The sequence below is a fragment of the Aegilops tauschii genome, chromosome 6, assembly GCF_002575655.3.
Source record: "Aegilops tauschii subsp. strangulata cultivar AL8/78 chromosome 6, Aet v6.0, whole genome shotgun sequence".
NCBI classification, from domain to species: Eukaryota; Viridiplantae; Streptophyta; class Magnoliopsida; order Poales; family Poaceae; genus Aegilops; species Aegilops tauschii.
Window position 1 is genome coordinate 269,831,000 of NC_053040.3, and position 20,606 is coordinate 269,851,605.

The 20,606-nt window shown below is 46.9% G+C and overlaps 1 protein-coding gene across 1 annotated transcript; it reads left to right on the top strand.

Annotated features, from left to right (window-relative positions):
* Positions 1 to 821: 821 nt before the first annotated feature.
* On the top strand, positions 822 to 19,147 carry LOC109761434 (uncharacterized). The gene is made up of 18 exons (XM_045229882.2): positions 822 to 1,145; positions 1,289 to 1,480; positions 4,327 to 4,482; positions 4,964 to 5,257; positions 5,708 to 5,925; positions 6,026 to 6,100; positions 6,213 to 6,279; positions 6,570 to 6,892; positions 7,468 to 7,701; positions 7,788 to 7,975; positions 8,204 to 8,339; positions 8,419 to 8,527; positions 13,148 to 13,250; positions 13,357 to 13,543; positions 14,259 to 14,357; positions 14,448 to 14,506; positions 18,010 to 18,115; positions 18,730 to 19,147. The coding sequence occupies exons 1-18, from the start codon at positions 935 to 937 to the stop codon at positions 18,892 to 18,894; spliced, it is 2,922 nt and encodes a 973-aa protein (XP_045085817.1). The 5' UTR covers positions 822 to 934; the 3' UTR covers positions 18,895 to 19,147.
* Positions 19,148 to 20,606: the final 1,459 nt, after the last annotated feature.

Consider the following 20,606-nt stretch of genomic DNA (forward strand, 5'->3'; position numbering starts at 1 on the left):
AAGCGGTGCGGCAACCTTGCCGAGGCTCCTCATCATGACACCTAGCGATGCATTTAATGCATTTTGTCCTAACTGACAGAGTTGGGTATGATACTTCTGTTTCTATCTAATCACCTTGTAAAGACCCTTTTGCCACTGTGGTAACCCTTGAGCTGTAAAAGGAGGACCATGACAACCTTTACAAGGGTTCGAACCCATGGCAACCTCACGCGTAGGTATTTGTGCAGCTGCCCTCTCCTTGTGACTTGCCGGAAGAGAGCGCTCCACGTGCTTGCACACACACCCATCAATAAACCAAAGTGTGAGTAGGGTTTTACGCTTCTTAACGGCCCGAACCTGGGTAAAACAATCGTGTCCCTTATCGTCTTGCTCTTTGCGTCGCGTGCACCCCCTCGCCGAACCAGCAAAGAGGCGGCCCTGTCCCATAGATCGCCGACTCCACGCCGACAGCTGTCCACCTCCATGAACTCATTACCCTCACCGTTGGTCCCTCCGCCGCCAACTGACTCGTCGCTGCCGTAGCAACACAGAGAGAAGAGAACGAGCGGGAAAGAGGAATGGAGTGCGCACGCGAGAGAGGGAACTGACATAGCCAGTCAGGTAACGACCGTCAACCCCCTCTCCGTCTTCCTCTGCTGATGTGGCGCCGTTGAGCGGGCCCGAGATGTCAGAAATCCAGGTTCGTTGGCTCCAATCGACCATCATTGTTTATTGAGAGTTTTAGCAAGGAAAATGTGCGAGCAAGAAATGCGATGGCAATCTCCGAACAGGTGGTTTTTTGCAATTCGCTTCAAATATTGCGTTAAGTTGACATCAGCACACTCTGGTGCTCACCAGTCGTGTCAGTCCAACGCCTTCCCGCTTCTCGTCCCTTCTCAGTCCCAGATCCATCTGACCATCTCCCCTCGACGGCTCAGCCGGTCCCCGCCGTGCAATGGCCGGCCGCTCCCGCCCGCAGGCGCACTCGTCGTCCGCCTCCACGCGGCGGCGCGAGCGGTGGCTTGTCGTCCTCGGCATCGTGCTCCACGCCGTCTACATGCTGAGCATATTCGATATCTACTTCAAGTCCCCCATCGTCCACGGCATGGCCCCGGTGCCGCCCCGCCTCTCCGCGCCTCCAGCCAAGCGCCTCGTCCTCCTTGTTGGTTCGTCGCCCCCCCCCCCCCCCCCCCCCCCCCCCCCTCTCTTCTGATCCTGCTGCTCAGGCTTTCACTCTATTTGGGGGTTTTCGTCCGTGTTTTTTGTGGGTGTGATGCGGTGAGGGTTTTGAAAATTTTGGTGGCTGCAGCGGACGGGCTCAGGGCGGACAAGTTCTTCGAGCCGGACGAGCGGGGAAGGTATAGGGCACCATTCCTGCGTGGGGTGATTGAGGAGAAGGGCCGGTGGGGCGTCAGTCACGCGCGGCCACCCACCGAGTCCAGGCCAGGGCACGTCGCCATCATCGCCGGCTTCTACGAGGATCCCAGTGCTGTAACAAAAGGTGCGCTGTTTCACCTCTAGTTCCAGTGTATCTCTATTGGGCAGTAGTGTTCTTCATGTTCATAAGAGCTAGTGCAATGTTGGTTGTTGGTGCTTACTGCCAACTTGAATTCATACTGTTAGTTGTGGTTACTGCCAACCCCATAACATACTCGGTTCATACATTTTAATACTCCAAAGTTGTTACTTACTGTTAATAATCACACTTCAAAGATCTGGACGGTTCTGGCACAGCTTACAGAGGGGTGTGGGGGCAATGGATGCGAGGCGAGGACAATTCTGTCTCTGGCTTTGGGAAGGAGAGGGGTGGGTGGGTGGTAATGGAGGTGAGGTTGGAGAAAAGGAGTAGCCTGGAGCAGCGCTGGGGTGTACAACACGTCTACATTATTAGTTATTTTAGTTTTTATTAGGAGCTACGTGAGCAATTTCATTAGAACTCACTGTCTCAGTTACAGCGTTGGCATTAGTGTTCAGTGGTGGGTATTTGCAGATAAGAACAATGACAGGTTAAGTCATGGCAATACCTTTGGATTCGACAAGACTCACATGGACATGTTTTTACAACAAGTCATTCAACTTGCTGTAATATTCTTGTCTACTGGATTCAGTTTCTGTATTGCCTAATCTGGTAAGGGCCTCCTTGGCAGTTATGAGGACTTAGGAGTGATGTGTGCATCAGGTACGATTGTTTAATTTTTTTGTTACTACTGGAATGGTGCGGGCGGCACTTGTTCCCACAGTTAGGTGTGGGTATTGATGAAGATGTTAACCATCGAATCAAAGCCGGATGGATGAAGTGGCGCCAAGCTTCTGGTATTCTCTGTGACAAGAGAGTGCCACAAAAGCTAAAAGGCAAGTTCTACAGGACGGCGGTTCGACCCGCAATGTTGTATGGCGCTGAGTGTTGGCCGACTAAAAGGCGACATGTTCAACAGTTAGGTGTGGCGGAGATGCGTATGTTGAGATGGATGTGTGGCCACACGAGGAAGGATCGAGTCCGGAATGATGATATACGAGATAGAGTTGGGGTAGCACCAATTGAAGAGAAGCTTGTCCAACATCGTCTGAGATGGTTTGGGCATATTCAGCGCAGGCCTCCAGAAGCTCCAGTGCATAGCGGATGGCTAAAGCGTGCGGAGAATGTCAAGAGAGGGCGGGGTAGACTGAATTTGACATGGGAGGAGTCCGTTAAGAGAGACCTGAAGGATTGGAGTATCACCAAAGAGCTAGCTATGGACAGGGGTGCGTGGAAGCTTGCTATCCATGTGCCAGAGCCATGAGTTGGTTGCGAGATCTTATGGGTTTCACCTCTAGCCTTCCCCAACTTGTTTGGGACTAAAGGCTTTGTTGTTGTTGTTGTTGCACTTGTTCCCACAGTCCACTGACATACTGGCCACTATGCATGTACTGGACCACGTACCAGTGACCATGGTCCATCGGAGTATGATTCGTTGAAAGTATAGGATTTACAGCCTGCATTGATTATAATCAACAAGCACCAATTATAGTTCTATTCCCTGCTGTCGTGCGATAGTTTGTTTTGTGTTATTGGAAATTTGGGATATGGAGGTGAGGTTGGGGAAAAGGAGTAGCCTGGAGCAGTGCTGGGGTGTACAACGCGTCGTCGTCATTAGTTATTTTAGTTTTTAGGAGTTATGCGAGCAATTTGATTAGAACACACTGTCTCAGTTACAACTTTGGTGTTAGTGTTCAGTGGTGGGTGTTTGTGGATAAGAACAATGACAAGTTAAGTCATGAAAATACATTGGACTCGACAAGACTCACATGGACATGTTTTTACAACGTCATTCAGCTTGCTGTAATATTCTAGTCTACTGGATTCAGTTTCTGCATCGCTTAATCTGGTATAAGGGCTTCCTTGGCAGTTATCAGGACTTTGGAGTGATGTGTGCATCAGGTCGATTGTTTTTTTTGTTACTACTGGAATAGTGCGGGTGACACTTGTTCCCACAGTCCGCTGACATACTGGCCACTATGCATGTACTGGACCACGTACCAGTGACCATGTTCCATCGGAGTATGATTCATTGAATGTATAGGATTTACAGCCTGCATTGATTATAATTAACATACACCAATTATAGTTCTATTCCCTGCTGTCGTCCCATAGTTTGTTTTGTATTATTGGAAATTTGGGATATGGAGGTGAGGTTGGGGAAAAGGAGTAGCCTGGAGCAGCGCTGGGGTGTACAACGCGTCGTCATCATTAGTTATTTCAGTTTTTAGGAGTAATGCGAGCAATTTGATTAGAACACACTGTCTCAGTTACAACGTTGGCATTAGTGTTCAGTGGTGGGTGTTTGTGGATAAGAACAATGACAGGTTAAGTCATGGAAATACCCTGGACTCGACAAGACTCACATGGACATGTTTTTACAACAAGTCATTCAGCTTGCTGTAATATTCTAGTCTACTGGATTCAGTTTCTTCATTGCTTAATCTGGTAAGGGCTTCCTTGGCAGTTATCAGGACTTTGGAGTGATATGTATGAATCAGGTGCGATTGTTTACTATTGGAATACTGCGGGTGGTACTTATTCACACAGTCCACTGACATACTTGCCACTATGCATGTACTGGACCATGTCCCAGGGACCATGGTCCATCGAAGTATGATTGATTGTAATTGTAGGATTTACTGCCTGCACTTGATTGTAATTAACAAACACCAATTATAGTGCTATTCCCTGATGTCGTACGATAGTTTGTTTCGTGTTATTGGAAATTTGGGGTATGAAGGCACTTCAGAGATAAGTGTAGGAAGTGATGACTTGTTGCATGAAATTGCTTCCACGATGTTTACACATTTCACTTATTGTTAGTGCAGGATGGAAGGCCAATCCAGTTGAGTTTGATTCTGTATTCTATCAAAGTCGACACACTATCTCGTTTGGGAGTCCAGATATTGTTCCTATATTCTGTAGCAGCCTACCTCACAGTACCTGGGGTAGTTATCCACATGAATACGAAGACTTTGCAACAGGTCAGACTTATTGATACTGCATGCAACAAATTCGCAATGGGATCATCTGTATTTTACTGTTTTTTAATTTATATGACAATCAGAGAATCATCTTGTGCCTTTGTCACCATATATTGGTAACGCTGTGCTTACTTAATGCGCGCACATCGTACTGAATATTCCTGTACTCTAAAAGTTATGTTACAGTCTTTGAGTTGATAATTTGGATGTGAATAGGGTTCTAGATCTGCTTTCTGAGTTTAGGTCATAATTTTCAGAAATCTGGGAACTCGCAATTATCATTGTTGAACTTATAACCTTTTGTGGAATGAGTTAAAAAAAGTTAATACTGCAATTGCTATGTTTCTTGTATGAATAATCAAATGTTTTGATCCAATTGAAACTCTAAATATCACATAATCTAAGGCATCAATCCTCTACTTCTCTGATTTATTTTGTCTATGGAATCATTTATTTACTTGGTTAGAGACCTTGATTGCAGATGCATCATTTTTGGATCATTGGTCGTTTGACCAGTTTGAAGGTCTTCTCAACAGGTCTCTTGATGATGTTAAATTGAGGCAGTTACTCCTACAGGATAAGTTGGTTATATTTCTGCACTTGCTGGGTTGCGATTCTAATGGTCATGCACATCGTCCCTATTCAAGCATCTATCTGAACAATGTCAAGGTTGTTGATGAAATAGCTGAGAGAATGTACAATCTCATGGAAAGCTACTTCAATGACAACGGAACAGCTTATGTTTTTACTGCAGATCATGGAATGAGCGACAAAGGTACGATAAAGTATTACACACAATGTTTTCACCCATCAACTTCCCTCCCCTTTTTCGGGTTTTCCATATGCTTTTAGGGCTAGAGATCCCTATAAAGTTCTGGACCTACAGGGTTTGACAGCTCAGGGCATGGCATCTTAACACTCCACAGTGTACTGATTTTGGTCTAACCTTGCATGGCATTGCCTCAGGGTGTTGTGCATCACAATCACATGTATTGCTGACCTGTTGAGTAATAGCAGAGGCTTCTGCTTCTTGCTTCACTTTTTATTCTGTAGAGTAGGGTTGGTTGGTACTTGGTACATCATATTATGCATTTTAATGATGCCAATTTTGATTTTTCACTTATAGTTTGGAGAATAGGGTTGGTTTTGGTAGTACATGGCTCATCATATCTTATGATGCCAATGTTTTTATGATACTAATATAATTATGCATTTCTACTGATAGGAAGCCATGGAGACGGACACCCTTCAAATACTGATACTCCACTTGTAGCATGGGGGGCTGGAATCAGGAGCCCAAAATTCTTGGCCTATACGGACAAACCTGATGATGGCTTTCGGTTTGTTGATGATCACAGACACGATATGCCCACACCACAGAACTGGGCTCTTGAAGGCTTCGAAAGAGTTGATGTCAACCAGGCTGATATAGCTCCTCTAATGGTTGTTTACAATAGGATACCTTATTTTCCTTTCTTCCTCAGCATGTTCTACATTTGTAAACACAATATTGCATTTTCTCAGTCGTTCATAAATTTTGCAGGCGACACTTGTTGGTCTGCCATGCCCTTTGAATTCTGTGGGGAACTTACCTTCTCATTATCTGAAGTTAAGCAAGGTTAGGCAATAAGCACTACAGTACTATCCAAAAATTCTTCTGTGCTTGCAGCCTAGGCTTGCAAACTTCTCGTTGAATTCTATATCCCAATTATTTCTCTTTTATTTTACAGTCTGATGAAGTTGAAGCAGTTCTGGCCAACACAAAACAAATTCTTAACCAGTTTCTCCGAAAGTCAGGTACCCATTCAGAACAAGATCTGAAACATATTTGTATTTTTTTTTGCTTACTCCACTCTTCTAAGCTAGTAGACTGTTGCACTCAATTGCACATAAGACTTGGAATGATAATGATTGATGGGGACTATTTCATTATTTGTCCGCTGAAGTCAATGTTTTACAGCAGACCGTTGGAAACTGTTATCCCATCATGTCAATCACCTTTGTACTTTATGCAAATTTACCGCCTCCAAGCTGAATACATCGGATGATATTCTTACTCCATACATGTCTTTCCTTGACAATCTCAGAGCAGAAGCAATCCAGTTCACTCTATTTCAAGCCTTTTAAACCACTGGTGAACTATTCGTCTGTCCTCGATCGAATCGAAGATCTAATATCTGCAAGGGACTACAAAACTGCCATGAAGTATTCTGAAGAGCTCCGTAGTATGGCTCTTGCTGGTCTCCATTATTTCCAAACATACGACTGGTTCATGTTAATGACAACCATTACCCTTGGATACATTGGATGGATGGCAAACCTCATTATACATGTGCTACAGTCTTATACAACATTTCCTGCTAGTCTTCTAAAGAGGACTCAAGTTTATCCCATGAATACCTCCATGAAAGTAAGATTATCTAAGTACGATTTTATGTCTATAACATTGTGTGAACACATGCTTCTGTTGCTATATTGACTCCTGGATGCCGAAGGTGTCCTTGCGGTGATCTTGTAGTTCCTATGGGGTGGAGACAATGGAGTCAGTCCATGGAGTTTCCCTTCTCTAGTTTGCTCAGGGTGGATTGTCATCAATAAATTTTTTTATCTACTTCATATATGTTTTGTTTCTGTTTCTCTCAGATACTCTTATTTTCCCTAATGAAATTTAGCATTGCTGTAAAATTTACATAAGCGTCAGATAGAATTATGTTCAGAATATGTGGGTTTGGTACTTATTCATTCTTTTTCTCTCAGATACCCTTATTTTCCCTAATGAATCCAGCATTGCTGTAAAATTTACATAAGCGTCAGATAGAATTATGTTCAAAATATATGGGTCTGGTACTTATTCATTCTTGTGAACTGTTCAAAGTTACTTGAGAAATGATGAATATAATTATAATTTACTGGAATGTCTTTTCTGTTTGGTGACAGCTGATGTGGTCCTTTACACTATTTTCATCTTATCTCTCCTGGTTTCAGGTATACATAGGTGGATGCTTGTTCATGGGTTTATCATCCATTATACTACTTCTAGAGAAATCTCCACCTCTTTACCATGCTTATGTATTTATGACAATATTCCTTTGGACAAGAATTGTACAAAACTATGAATTCATGAAGTCAGCATGGAGAGAATTGTTTAATATGCCATTTAAGTACATTATGAATCTTCTGATCAGTTCGGTTGCTGCATTGCTCATATTGGAGTTTCTGGTGCGTACACCACCTGTTATTGACACCTCAAATGTTTAAGTTTTATAAGACTGAGATTTGACATGGGATTTGATACTTCTGTGCAGGTTATGAGCTTCTTTGATCGGAAGCTTTATACCTGGTGCTTTTTGGCCCTTGGGATACTAGCTTCAGTTTGTGGGGCCTTTTCTATTGAAGCTAGCCCTGCTGTTGCAATATACACATGGCTCGCATGCTGGTTCCTGTCTGTATTCACATTGATGCCAGCTGAAATTCCAGAGAACAACAACTTAGTGTATGCTTCTTTGCTCACAGTATTAATACAATGTTTCTTTCGTTTTTTTAATATTAGCTGACACAAGAGAGTTCAAAAGTTACATATACATAATATGCTATCAATGCTGTTCTCTGAAATTTATGACTTTGAGAGTCAAGGCATACATATCTAACTGTTACCACATTTTAATTTTTCTGTTTTGTGTTTACTTACATTTATTATATTTGATGAATCTTACTCGTGCAGAATTTTTAGTGGGGCACTTATAATACTGATCGCAATGGCTTCGAGATGGGCGACCATCAATACCACTACCTTCTGGTTGTATCTTAATCGAGCAAACAAACAAGCCCCTAAATCCTCCAAGCTATTTTTCGTTCAGGTACAACAGGCAATTTGTTGTATTGATATTTATTTTGTGAAGGTTAAAGACAGTGTTGACAGCTGTCACTGTGCTCTAGGTTACTTTGATCTCAGTGTCTTCAATAATGGTGTGTTTGACTACATCTCATCGGTCCCAGCACAAAGAACTGCACCCGTTGCACCAGTTGATCAACTGGTGCGTAGCTGGTAAGCCATAAACACTGACCCTATAATCTTGCAGTCTTGCTGTTAAATATCTCCAGTATCTCACATTTCTTTCTCACTTCAGTTTTTCATGGCTATGGGAATGTTTGGATTGTGGCCAAAGTGTACCTCAGCAAAATTTTGGCCATGGCTCAAAAATTGGTCTTTGTTTGGATGGTTGCCAATCTTTTGGCATACCAATGCACTTTAAAAGAAAAAGTAGGAAAAGATTATAAAAATATTTTTCCACCGAACAACTCGAACTTTGTGTTAGAAAAAGCAGAAATAGCTCAGTTCGAGAGGGGAATCCACTTTGAATTTGATAAATGTATTGCTTGTGAAGTATCGCATATATGCGATAGATCTACCCAATGTGGATTGGAGATTTGAAAAAGGACATTAATGTTATATGGATGCAACATTAATTAAAACAGCCAGCAGAAGTCTAGTCTTACATTAATTAAAACTAAAAAAATTAAATAAAACTATTCTAGTTGTCGCCGTCGTCCTCCTCTTTGTTCAGGTTGACGAACACCGGCACCGCCCATGAAAACACCTGCTGCCACGCTAACAACGCCGCCTGCTCCGCCTGATTCTGATGCGCTGCATCCTGCCGCTGCTTGGCCTCCTGCAACGTGTGCTGCTCGGCCTCCTCCTCGGACGCGCCCAACCACATGGGCGTGCACGGCACCCACCTCGGCGAGTAGGGCACCATGGTCGCCAATGGCCCCAACGCGTTCTCTGTCTCCTTCGGCTGCTAATGCCGCTCTCGCACGGAGACATCGCCTGCGGCCGATAAGGCTAGTTGCTCTGCCAGGCCCTCCCATTCGGCGTGCTTGGTGAGCTGGGAGTCCTCGATGGCCTTTTCGTAGGCCTGATCGTTCTCGTTGAGCTAGGAGGCTTTGCCGGCCAGTGGCGGGGGACTGGGGGCACGCGCACTCGCACGAGTCGCGAAGTAGGAACAACGCCAGCGTTGTGCTCGTCGCGGGACCAAGTGTCCAAGAATGGCGAGTTAACGGCGAACGCCGAGTCGCAATGGAGGTCCACGCGTGTGCGGCCGGAGGCCGGAATGGCAGGCACCGGAACCCTCTCCGGGTTCAGGTGCCAGCCGTTTGGCAAGTGGACGTCAAGCCACGACACCGGGGTGGCCTCTTGCCAGTATCGCTCGCACTGCTCGATGCCGACGTACACACATTGTCGTGGGGCCGCAGACGACGTCAGGGGGAAGCTTGCCGCGCGGCGTCGGCTCTACCCCGAGGTGGAGCTGGCCTCTTGTTTGTGCTTCCCGGCCTTCCCGGGGATCCATATCCATAGTTGTGCCGGTGGGACGGTGGGCGGCGACTAGGGTTCGATGTTGGGCAAGAGGAAGAGAACTGGGCGCCCCCTGCACGCGTGGCATTAAAAAGGACGCGTGGGGAGGAGTTGGGTGGCTGACGTGCAGGCCTGCCAGCACACATGGAATTAACTAGGTCCAACGGGGGTCGGTTGGGTGGCCGACACGCGGGCCCGAGCTGGACACCGAGCGGACGCGCGCTGCGTCTGTCTCGTGTCCGCGTGGATGCAAATTCGGCCCAATTTGGGGCGGATTTGCGTACGCACAGACACGAGACAGACAGAAGATGTGTTTGCGTCTGCACGTTGGGCCGTGGTTTTTGCCCTCACAGACCCAACCAAACAAAATGGGTCGGCCGTTTGGAGTTACCCTTAATAGACCCTGGTGTTCTTATCTAAAATGTTGGAATAGATCTTGTGCTCTAGGAGTTTTGCATTGAACTCCTGCTGCCATATCGGCCTATTTTCGACTCTAGAGCTATCTAGCACATCCCGTCAAAGTGGTTCCGTCGACACTTGTGTTGTAAACTTCATAGCAGCAAGGTGGAGTTGCTCCTCCACAACCTTGTGCTGCTTCATCTATATTCTTGGTGGCTTTTCACTTGCACTCGCAGTTTACATCTGTAATAGGAATTTGATGTCATTCACTTTTGTGTACAAATCCTTTCACCTCGGCTTTGGGTCAGAGCGTTGATGCCTTGACGACTATCACCCCGTACAAAATTCTGTTTCATTGTTGTAATAGGAATACAGGATAATTGATAGTCCATCAGTTCGGATGATTATATCACAGAAATGTGAAGTTTCTCAGATAAACTTTATTTATAATCACCAAGAGCAACTCCAGCGCGCCAACCCAAATAGACGTGCGTTTTGTCTGCTTTTTGTCCGTTTGGGTCGGCCGCCTGCTAGGCGTCCGCCCAGTTTTTGGTTTGGGTCGGCAATGTGCCCAACGCGCTGACCCATATTTGCCCGTGCGGCCGGCTTGCCGTCGTGTTTCAACCAATATACACACATTTTGCATAGTTTCACAAGCAAACAAATATAGCATAGTTCCACAACCCGAATAAATATATCGTAGTTTACATGCCGAATAAAAATTAAATTGTCTCAAATACATTTAAAAAAGATACATCTTTTGATTGCCAACATGAGCCCACATATGCTCAACCAAATCATCTTGCAGCTGAATGTGAGTTACCCAATCACGCATTTGATTATGAAATTGGGTGAACTGTGCAAACGTTGCCACTCCTCCATGCTCAGGCACAACATCGTCACCCTAGAACTGAAACCCTTGATCGTAGATATGTTCCAGGCGCTCATCCTCTACTATCATATTGTGAATGATCACACAAGCAGTCATCACCTCCCACAATTTCTTGGTGCTCCAAGTTCTAGCAGGATACCGAAGGATGCCCCATCGAGATTGCAGAACACCAAATGCACGCTCGACATCCTTCCTAGCACTCTCTTGCTCTTGGGCAAATCTACTCCTCTTCTCTCCGACAGGGTTGGGGATTGTCTTCACAATAGTGGTCCACTGAGGATAGGTACCGTCAGCTAGGTAATATCCTTTGTTGTAGTTGTGGCCGTTGATGTTAACATTCACCGGCCGGCAGTTGCCTTCGGCAAGCCTTGCAAACACCGGCGAGCGTTGAAGCACGTTGATATCATTGTGCGATCCGGCCATGCCGAAGAAAGAGTGCCACATCCATAGATCTTGTGAGGCCACGGCCTCGAGTATGACAGTGCAAGCCTTGACATGGCCCCTATACTGCCCTTGCGAAGGCAGAAAGGCAGTTTTTCCACTCCCAGTGCATGCAGTCTATGCTGCCAAGCATCCCTGGGAAGCCCCTTCTGGCATTCATCACCAACAAGCGGGCTATATCTTCGGCTGTTGGCTCTCTCAAGTACTCAGGGCCAAACATTGCAATCACAGCCTTGCAGAACTTGTACATGGAGTCTAGGCACGTAGACTCGCTCATACGGACGTACTCATCAATGAGATCACCGGGTACTCCCAGTGCATTTCTAATAAGAGGAGAAGCCAATCTTTCCAAGGGCATCCACCTTGCAATCGAAATACTTATCGTATCTGACCACCCCTCCCGAATATGGTTGAAAACATGCCTAGCCATACGGAAACGGCACCGGAATTGGTGATGTTTGAAGAGCGGGTTGGGTGTCTCAAAGTAGTCCTTCCAAAGAAGGAAATGGCCGCTCTCTCGGTTGCGATTCAACGCCGGAGTGTGCCCCGGGATCGAGCCCCGGAACAACGGCCGCTGCCTACTAAGGTGGTCATGGACCAACACGACAGCCACCATCTCCTCATTGTCGATGAGGAATCGTTGGAGTCGCGGAGGAAATTGTGGAAAATGAACTCGTCGGCGGAGTCCATTTGTACCTTGGGGGCAAACTGTCGAACAGCCTGCGGGCGTCGTTGAAGAAGCTGGTCGGCAAAGAGACGCGCGCCTCCCCTGGACCAGGTAGCTGGCCTGGCCGCGTTAGACGAAGGAGCTGGCCGGGGGCGCGGGGGGCGACTTCGTGCTCGCGGCGATTCGGGGTGGGGGTGGGGGGGGGGGGGGTGGAAAGCTGCGGTGGCCCGGCGGCGAGGCGGTGGTGACGGTGACGTGGGAGGTGGCGGTGTGCGGGGGAGGTGTGTGGGCGGCAGGGGCACCGGAACTGGGCGGCGGCGGCGACGGGGTGGGGCGGGTGAGGGCTTGCTGTCGATGGGGGTGGAAGTGAATGGCCAATGTGCCACCGACTTGCGGGCCAGGGGGGAGTAGGCGCGTGTCCTCGCCGACGCAAATGAGGCCCAAATTTGGGCCAGGAATGGGTCGCCAGGCACTCGAAAAGCGGACGCACGTCCGTTTGGGTCGGCGCGTTGGGCCGACTTTTCTGTCCGCGGCGACCCAAACGGACACGCGCGGACGAAATGGGTCGGCGCATTGGAGTTTCTCTTATATCAGTGTTCAGTTTTATGGGAAAAGATCACAGGACTGCACTGGAATATGTTGACAGAAACTGTACATCTAAAAGAAGGAAATACAAATTATCCGAGACACTGAGAAATAGCTGATCCCGGGTAAAGAAACTAACTTCAGTTTTACATTACCACACGGTTCAACAAAGCTTCTTCTATCTGAAATCGAGTTTGCTAAACTGCATAATGCATCATTTTGTTGTTGAAACCATATGGGCTATCTTTTGATTATTGTTATCCTGGTTTGCTCTTGCTGAACTTCTAAGACTTGGGTGTTGGATTTTTAACATATCATGTTTTGGCAGGTTTTGCGATGGCGCTACCGCTCTTTTCACCTTGTAGTGTTCTATCCCGTCTTACATCTATCTTCTTGGGTTTTGCTCCTCCGTTTCTGCTGCTTTCTATTGGGTATGCAGTTAACTTATGCTGAAGTATTCATAGATCAAAGATTTTGTTGATGTATCCATGGGATAACATGTACATGATGCGTTGTTTGAAAATTTTACCTCTGCAGCTATGAAGCGGTTTTCTATAGTGCTTTTGCGCTGGTACTCATGGGATGGATATTTCTTGAATCTGCCAACTTGTATTGCTCTGAAGGAAGCAATTCTTCATGCCACAGTAGCCTTGCGGATGGACCAGTTTATGGCTATGACGAAAGATGCTTACAACTGTCTGATTTACGAATCCCTCTGTTATTTGTAAGTCTATGATCTTTTTCCATTTTGTGTTCTGGACTGCAGTATGCTTTCTGAGTAATATGATTTCAATCCATAGCTGAGGTGCATAACAGCACTGAGGAAGATGTTCACCATTATACAAGGTTTCTGAGTAATAATACCTTATAAACATACTTTGTTCTCTCCTCTCTTAATGAGAAGGCGGCACTCCTGCCGGTTGCTTGAAAAAAATTAATTCTTATGAACACGGGTCATCCGCCAATATGAGGATGTATTAACTACAGTCAAAGCTGAATCCTTTAGTAGGGATAGCCAATGGAGCCTGTGAAATCAGTAGACATGCCAATAGGTAGGAAGAAAGTCTTGGTGGTATTGCAGTAGGACAAGGGAATTGATAGTATCATAGGCTTAAAATTTTAGGGTTCTGATGAGCGATATCAAGTGAGTTAAAGGGATTGTTGGGTTTCATTGAACTGAAATCAGTGCACTTAATTTTTTGTTAAGTCCCTTCAGGTTCCTTGTTTGCCTTATATATGTTCTGGTGCTTGTAAGTTGTCACATACTTGCCTCCACAAGCTTGACACCCATTGGCTGTGTGAAGGCATTTCTTGATTGATGCAGTATTTTCAGGCCACTCAACACTCACATCCACCTTTCCTACCTTACTAGCTCCAAAGTTCCAAGGCCTCTGCTACTAGTGCTTGTGTATCTTTTACAAATGCATTTTGCCTTGCAGATGATCTTATTCAATGTTGCTTTCTTTGGAACTGGTAATTTTGCAAGTATTGCAAGCTTTGAGATCTCATCTGTGTACAGATTCATCACAATATTTAGTGTAAGTGCTTGTGATGTACGTACTATTTTTCTTTTTAAGGTCGTCTTTAATTTCCAGTTACTGATCATTCCTCCTTTTTTTTCGTGGCAGCCATTTCTTATGACGGCACTCCTTATTTTCAAATTGTTCATTCCATATATGCTTGTCATGTAAGTTTTCTCTGCCTTTTTGATCATATGTGAGTTTTTTTGACGAAATGCAGCAGCGCTGCTTTCAATTATATTAAGAGGAATAAATAAAGTTACAGAACACGAAAAGCGAAGCACAAAAGAAAAGAAAAACCTGAGATGCTAGCCTTTACAACAGAGATTAATAGAGATGTTCAGGATGTCACACTGTACCCTGGCACCCCGGTGCCAGACCATACATTCAGTTTAGAGATCTTAGCAACAAGATGAGCAGCGATAGCTTTGTTATTGATGATCCTGCAGCTCCTTTCCTTACAGACCATCCACCTCGCAAGGATGGTTAGGGATCCCCACCGACGCTGTTTTCTAGCCGAGAGAGCAGCAGTGCGTTAGACCACCAGCCTACGATGTTAGTAGCAGAAGGTGCTCGAGACAGCTTCAGGTTGGGCATTGGGAGCAGCAACTTCCAAACGTCCGTAGTGAAGGAGCAGCAAACCAAGATATGCGAGATTGTTTATGGATGGATGTGGCACAATCTGCTTATAGGATTATGCGGCCAACCTCTTCACGGAGATGATCCTGCTTAGGTACCGCGTCCGGCTTTTCATCGAGGGCCTGCCCAATGAGGCCTTCTTGGTGGAGACGGCGCAACAGGCGATGTGCCACTTCCACACCATCGCTGTCTCCTCGCTGGAGCGTGAAGATCTCTCGTACTTCATTGTCTACGCTTGGATGGCCGACCCCAACTTGCTGCTGAAGAAGGTGATGTTTAGGGTCGGTAAATCGCTGCCGAGCAACAACCCCTCAAGTTGCTCGCACTGCCGGATGGCTTCTACGAGAACGTCAACGACAACCCATGGGATTTGTTGGACATACCACACCCCGTGGCACTGCAGTGCCCGGTGCTGATCCATCTCGACTCCCTCGCCTACTTCCCGTGTCATGAGGGCATTCCAGCGGCGTCTGGTGATGCTGCTGGTGACGGTTATTGGGACACCTCCATCTGTTGCTACCCTTGTGCTCGAGGGCTTATCGATGCCCCCCCCCTCCCGAGCCTGCCCGCTCGGTCTTGGCAGGAGCTCTTCCTCGAATCGGCGCCGCAAGCCGGGTGCTCACCATGCTGGGCCGCCGTCCAGTCTGTTGCCGGCGCCTGCGCCTCTCCCTCCGCAAGTGCTCGGTCTGCAGGCGCCTGTTCCGTCTCTTCCAGTGGATGACCTAGCGACGCAGGACACACTCCCCTCTCTGTTGCCTCCCGTCCATGGTGGGCTGTCGGGCGATGGCAACGGCGGGCTAACGGTGCAGTTGGGCGCATGCTCACAGCCTCCCACGCTGTCTGACTGCTGTACCACAGCTGGTTGCACGGGCGGGCCGCTGGCCACTGCTGTCGCTCCTAAGCTCGCGTGCACTCTGGTGCAGCCCTCAGCATCCGTGAGCTCTGCCCTGCTCCCTCCCGTGAGCGCTTTCTCTTCTCGGCTGCACCGCGGCTGGAGCATTGCCGTTATGATGCTGATGTTTGGGCGATGGAAATGCGAGCCCCGGCTCCTCCCTCTTCAACGCCTACTGCGAGACGGTCAAGGGTGGAGGAGGGACTAGACCACCTGCCCTGTCGGGCCCATCCTTGGGTCCGCTCCGGTGCATGCTGCCCTTGTCATTGACTAGATGGAAGCGGGCTTGCAGCTTGTCCGCCTGGAGTTGCATGACCTTCTGCCCCAGCCTTCTGCCGAGCCGGTAGTTGGGCTGCTTCCAAGAGCCTTTGGGCCAGGAAAACGTTGAGAGTGCAACCGAGCCGCCCGCTCCTTACGACATGTGTCGATCGGCCGTCATTGGGCTCTTCTCTTAGCCCTCTTGTGCCCATGCAGGTTTCCCTGGCCTCCCAAGATGCGATTCAGCAGACTGCTGCTAGTGAGATATCTGGCAGCGTGTCTTCCGCCCACCAATTTGCCGGCGCCGATTTCGTCCCCCACCGCCACCCTGGCCAACGGTGACGGCGTCCCCCGTCCGCCGCCCTCGACCGGTTCATCGCTTACATCCCCGAGCCTGTGATCCTGGGCATCCTCGCAATCACACTGTTCAAGCCAATGGGCGCACCCATGAGACAGCGCGCTCAGGTGTCACTGTCTGGCCAAGTCTAGGTGTGGCAGCGATGCCATCTCGCAGGCGCAGAAGCTGATCTGCAAGAAGATGGGGCTGCCATTTGAGGAGAAGGAGCAGGACCCTGCTGCTCTGTTAGCAGCAGTATTGGCAGAACTTCAAGGACGGGCTGGCTCTGGTGGAGATTGATGCGCCCACGGCGCTGCTGCACGCGGTTGGTGGCCGCAGGATGCAGAAGACTGCTCGAGCGACTGTCGTGGTGCTATGTATCTGCATCTTACAGCCTCCTAGTCTTTGCCAGCTTAGTTTCCATGATTCAGTGCAATTTTTTGGTTTGGAATGTCCGGTGGGCTTAATTCACCCACCCGTAGAGCTGCTATTACAGGTGTTGTGCAACAGAAGAATGTGTCAGTTGTCTGTTTGCAAGAGTCCAAGATGAATATGCTTGATGCCCCAATTATCAATAATTTTGTGGTCCTGGTTTTGATCACTTCGCTTTCACCCCATCTGTTGGTGCTAGTGGAGGAGTGATCACTGCTTGGAAGGATGATATTCTTTCAGTTTGTGCGAGTCTTTGCTCTGCTCATTTTGTATCCATCAGCTGTTTGCAAATAAGTTCTGGTAAACAGTGGCAATTGTAAACATCTATGGCCCTCAATCTATCACAGACAAGCTTGCTTTTGTTGGCTGATCTGAAATCTCTGGCTAGTGCTACTCCCGGTCCAATTATTTTCACTGGTGACTTTAACCTTAAGTTAATGTTGATGTGCTGGACAAAGTTTCAGTCTAATAAGTTTGTAGTTGTATACGCTCTGTACAAAGTATGATTTAAGTGAAGGTTCCTGTTACAAAACAAGTTTCGCTGTGTGATACAAGGATGAAGCAAAAATCTGTATCCTAATCTACCTTCCCTTGTTTTTCTCTGGGAGGCAATTTTTGGAAAAATTAAGTGTAGAGCTTCAAGATAATTGATACACCATGAATGAATGAGTATATATCTCTTGGTCCTTAATGGGTAATGATAATTACTGAAACACCAGTTACTTTTTGTATCTGACAAAATAATAGACTATAGAGTTTTCATCTTCATTTTACATATGCAGTCGGGTTAAATGTGTAATGTTCAACTTAGTACACTTGGGTGGTTTTGGGAATAATTTCGGTTCCTGTTCAACATGTTCAGTCTGCCTCTAGCATATTTGAAGGGAAAAACATACATATGGGGCATCTTCCGTATGGAACCTTTCGTTTTGTGGAGTGCCTATTTAGCGTCTGCTGTCTAGCATATAATAGAAAACAGAACATGTTCAGTCTGCAGAAGACAGGGCTTTGGGCCTTCCATATGACACCTAGATGATTTAGTCATTTTTATTCAAGTTCAACTGGATGTTATTTGTCAGTAAGCTTATACAGTATGTTCTGACTTCCTGCAGATGTACATTTAGTGCCATAACCAAGATTGTACGGGTTCCACGTATTGGTTGTTATTTTCTTGTAATACTGTTTTCAGATGTGATGACAATTCATTTCTTTTTTCTGGTATGTGTGTTCTGCCCTTATGTACCTGAAATTTTCTTTCAGCACTTTCAGCACTTTTAGCTATTTTCTTTCATTGACCATGGTTAATTTATATACAATTTTTGTCATTTCTCATTCCCTTAACATTTGAATGGTGTTTGGTTTGTCATGTTAGAGCTCTGCCAGGTAAACGTCTTATATTACTTTACAGAGGGATAGTTTTGTGTCAAGTAATGGTCTTGTAACCGTTGCTTTTAGACTGAAGTTGTAGGTAGAGTTCATGGCCTCAAGGGTTATATGCCCTTTGATAATTTTATTTTAAACTGCACCGGAGTCCAAAATTCTTCTCTTCAGAAGTGCCGCTGAACCTAGATGTTCTTTGTTCAAACTTGTTGATGAAATGCTAAATACATGTTGATTTTCCTATGCTGATAACTATGTTCAAGGCACATTTCCCATGCAGGAGAGTCACATGGAATACATAATGCATGGTTCAGTTCCCACATAATTTAGAATATTTTTTGTGTTTCAAATAGAGACTAGGTTTTTGTCTACATAATTATCTCTGTTCAAATGGCAATTCCTACTTCCGCAGTAAATAATATGGTGAATATTCTTGTTCATTTCGACCACAGGTCCAAAACACAGGGAGCTGGATGGAGATTGGCAACAGCATTAGTCATTTCGGAATTGTGAGTGCGCAAGTAGTCTTCGTGTTGCTGCTTTTTGCACTCACAAATATATACACAAAAGATATCGAAGTCTCGTCTTGGCAATTAACCTCGCGAAAATATATGTGAATTGATCTGACTTTATATAGATTTTGCAGAATGTGTCCATTTTTGTAGAACTAACTTATGGGCTGTGTTTTTATATGTGGCCCAAGTTTTAGGATTAAGCTCTTGTAGTTTATATATGTTCATTGTATTGGGTGGATTAACTTGTTTACCCTTGTCGTTTCTTAGAGACAGAAGTGCCTGCTTAAAGACATAATCTGGCCACGACATCATGAATTTGTTAATGCAAATGGTCGCATTATGACTTTATGAGTTAGAGGTTGTTAGGGCATCACCACGGATCATCAAGCTTCCACTCGCAAATGTCCGTGGGCACGTTTGAACGTGTCAGCGGACATGTCTGCCCTCCGTTCTTTCTGTTTACACTCCGAATATTTGAAATAATCAAAGATAAGTACCATGGTGCATCAAGAACACAAAGATAAATATTTCAGTGCAACAATAATTCAAATAAAAATATTACTCCTTTCGTAAAGAAATATAAGAGCGTTCTAAACACTTATATTTCTTTATAGAGGGAGTACATTCAAACTTAAACTTATGAAATAAAATAGTTTAAATTTGAATTCAGCTTATTGAGACACATGTTCTAATTGTCCTTGCCGACTGATCCATGGGGCATATCAGAAGTGCACCCTTTGCACTGTCCCAAATACTAACCACGGCTATCTCACAGGGCGTGCCCATGCCCACCTATTAGTTTTTTTTTGAGAATTGCCCACCTATTAGCTTGTTGAGGATCACCCACTCGAACAACAACCAAAGGGCTCTAGAACATTCCCGGGGTGTAAGAGCATCTCGAGCCACGTCTCCAATAGGCCCCCCAAGGCTCTTTTTAATCGCCGGCGTTAAAAAAGGCCCAATCATGTCCTCAGAAGCCCAGTTTTCATTGGTTAGGGCCGAATTTGGCGCTGGTGGACCCAGATCGAACCCGGCGCGCTGGGGTCGCCCGGGGGTGCCGAGGAAAACAGTTTTGGTGCGAAAGCCTGGCGGGCCCGCCAAGTCATCGAGCAGGCGCGCTTGTAGTCCTCATCGCCTCGGTTTCCCGTGGGGAATCAATGTCAAGGCTGTCGCCGGCCAGCCTTTCATTAATTCCTCACGGGGGGTGCAGTGAAGGCGCGCCGCCATGCGTCCACAAGGTTGCCGCCCACTCGCCTCCCACACACCGCTATAAGTACCACTCTTCCTCGCCGCTGGCCGCACACTCCCTCGCCGCAGCCCCTCTCTCGCTGCCGACGCCCCATCTCTCTCGCCGCCGACGCCCCATCTCTCTCCCCGTCTGCAGCCACCGCCGATGGCCCACCGATTCCCCGGCAACGGAGCGACGACCAACCGCTTTGGCCGCCACCACCTTCACGAGTGGGAGGTGTACCTCCTCCACAAGGCGAACTACCCGGCGCCGCCTGACATGCGCGTGCCAGGCTCGTGGAGGCTCAACGCCGGAGGCGTCCCCGTCCCCCCGCCACCGACCGAGCCGATCGCCATGTCGCCGAGATCGCGCGCGTTCGGGCGTCCCTTCCGGAGTAGGTGCGGGGCCTACTGGAGTACGCCGCCGACAACCACGCTTGGTGGACGGAATACTTTCGGCGCCGCCACGAGGAGCAGCTCGCCTCCACCAACAACGCGCCGGTGAGGGGCCGTTACAACACCGACGGGCATCGCCTGTGGTGGGGCGTCCCTGAGCGCACCCTCCACGCCGTCCTCGAGCACCTCGA

Coding starts and splice junctions, on each gene's coding strand:
- LOC109761434 (XM_045229882.2), top strand. CDS start 935: ATGGCCGGCCGCTCCCGCCCGCAGGCGCACTCGTCGTCCGCCTCCACG. Junction 7,976..8,203: donor CCAGAGAACAACAACTTAGT/GTATGCTTCTTT, acceptor TTACTCGTGCAG/AATTTTTAGTGGGGCACTTA. Junction 13,544..14,258: donor TACGAATCCCTCTGTTATTT/GTAAGTCTATGA, acceptor TTTGCCTTGCAG/ATGATCTTATTCAATGTTGC.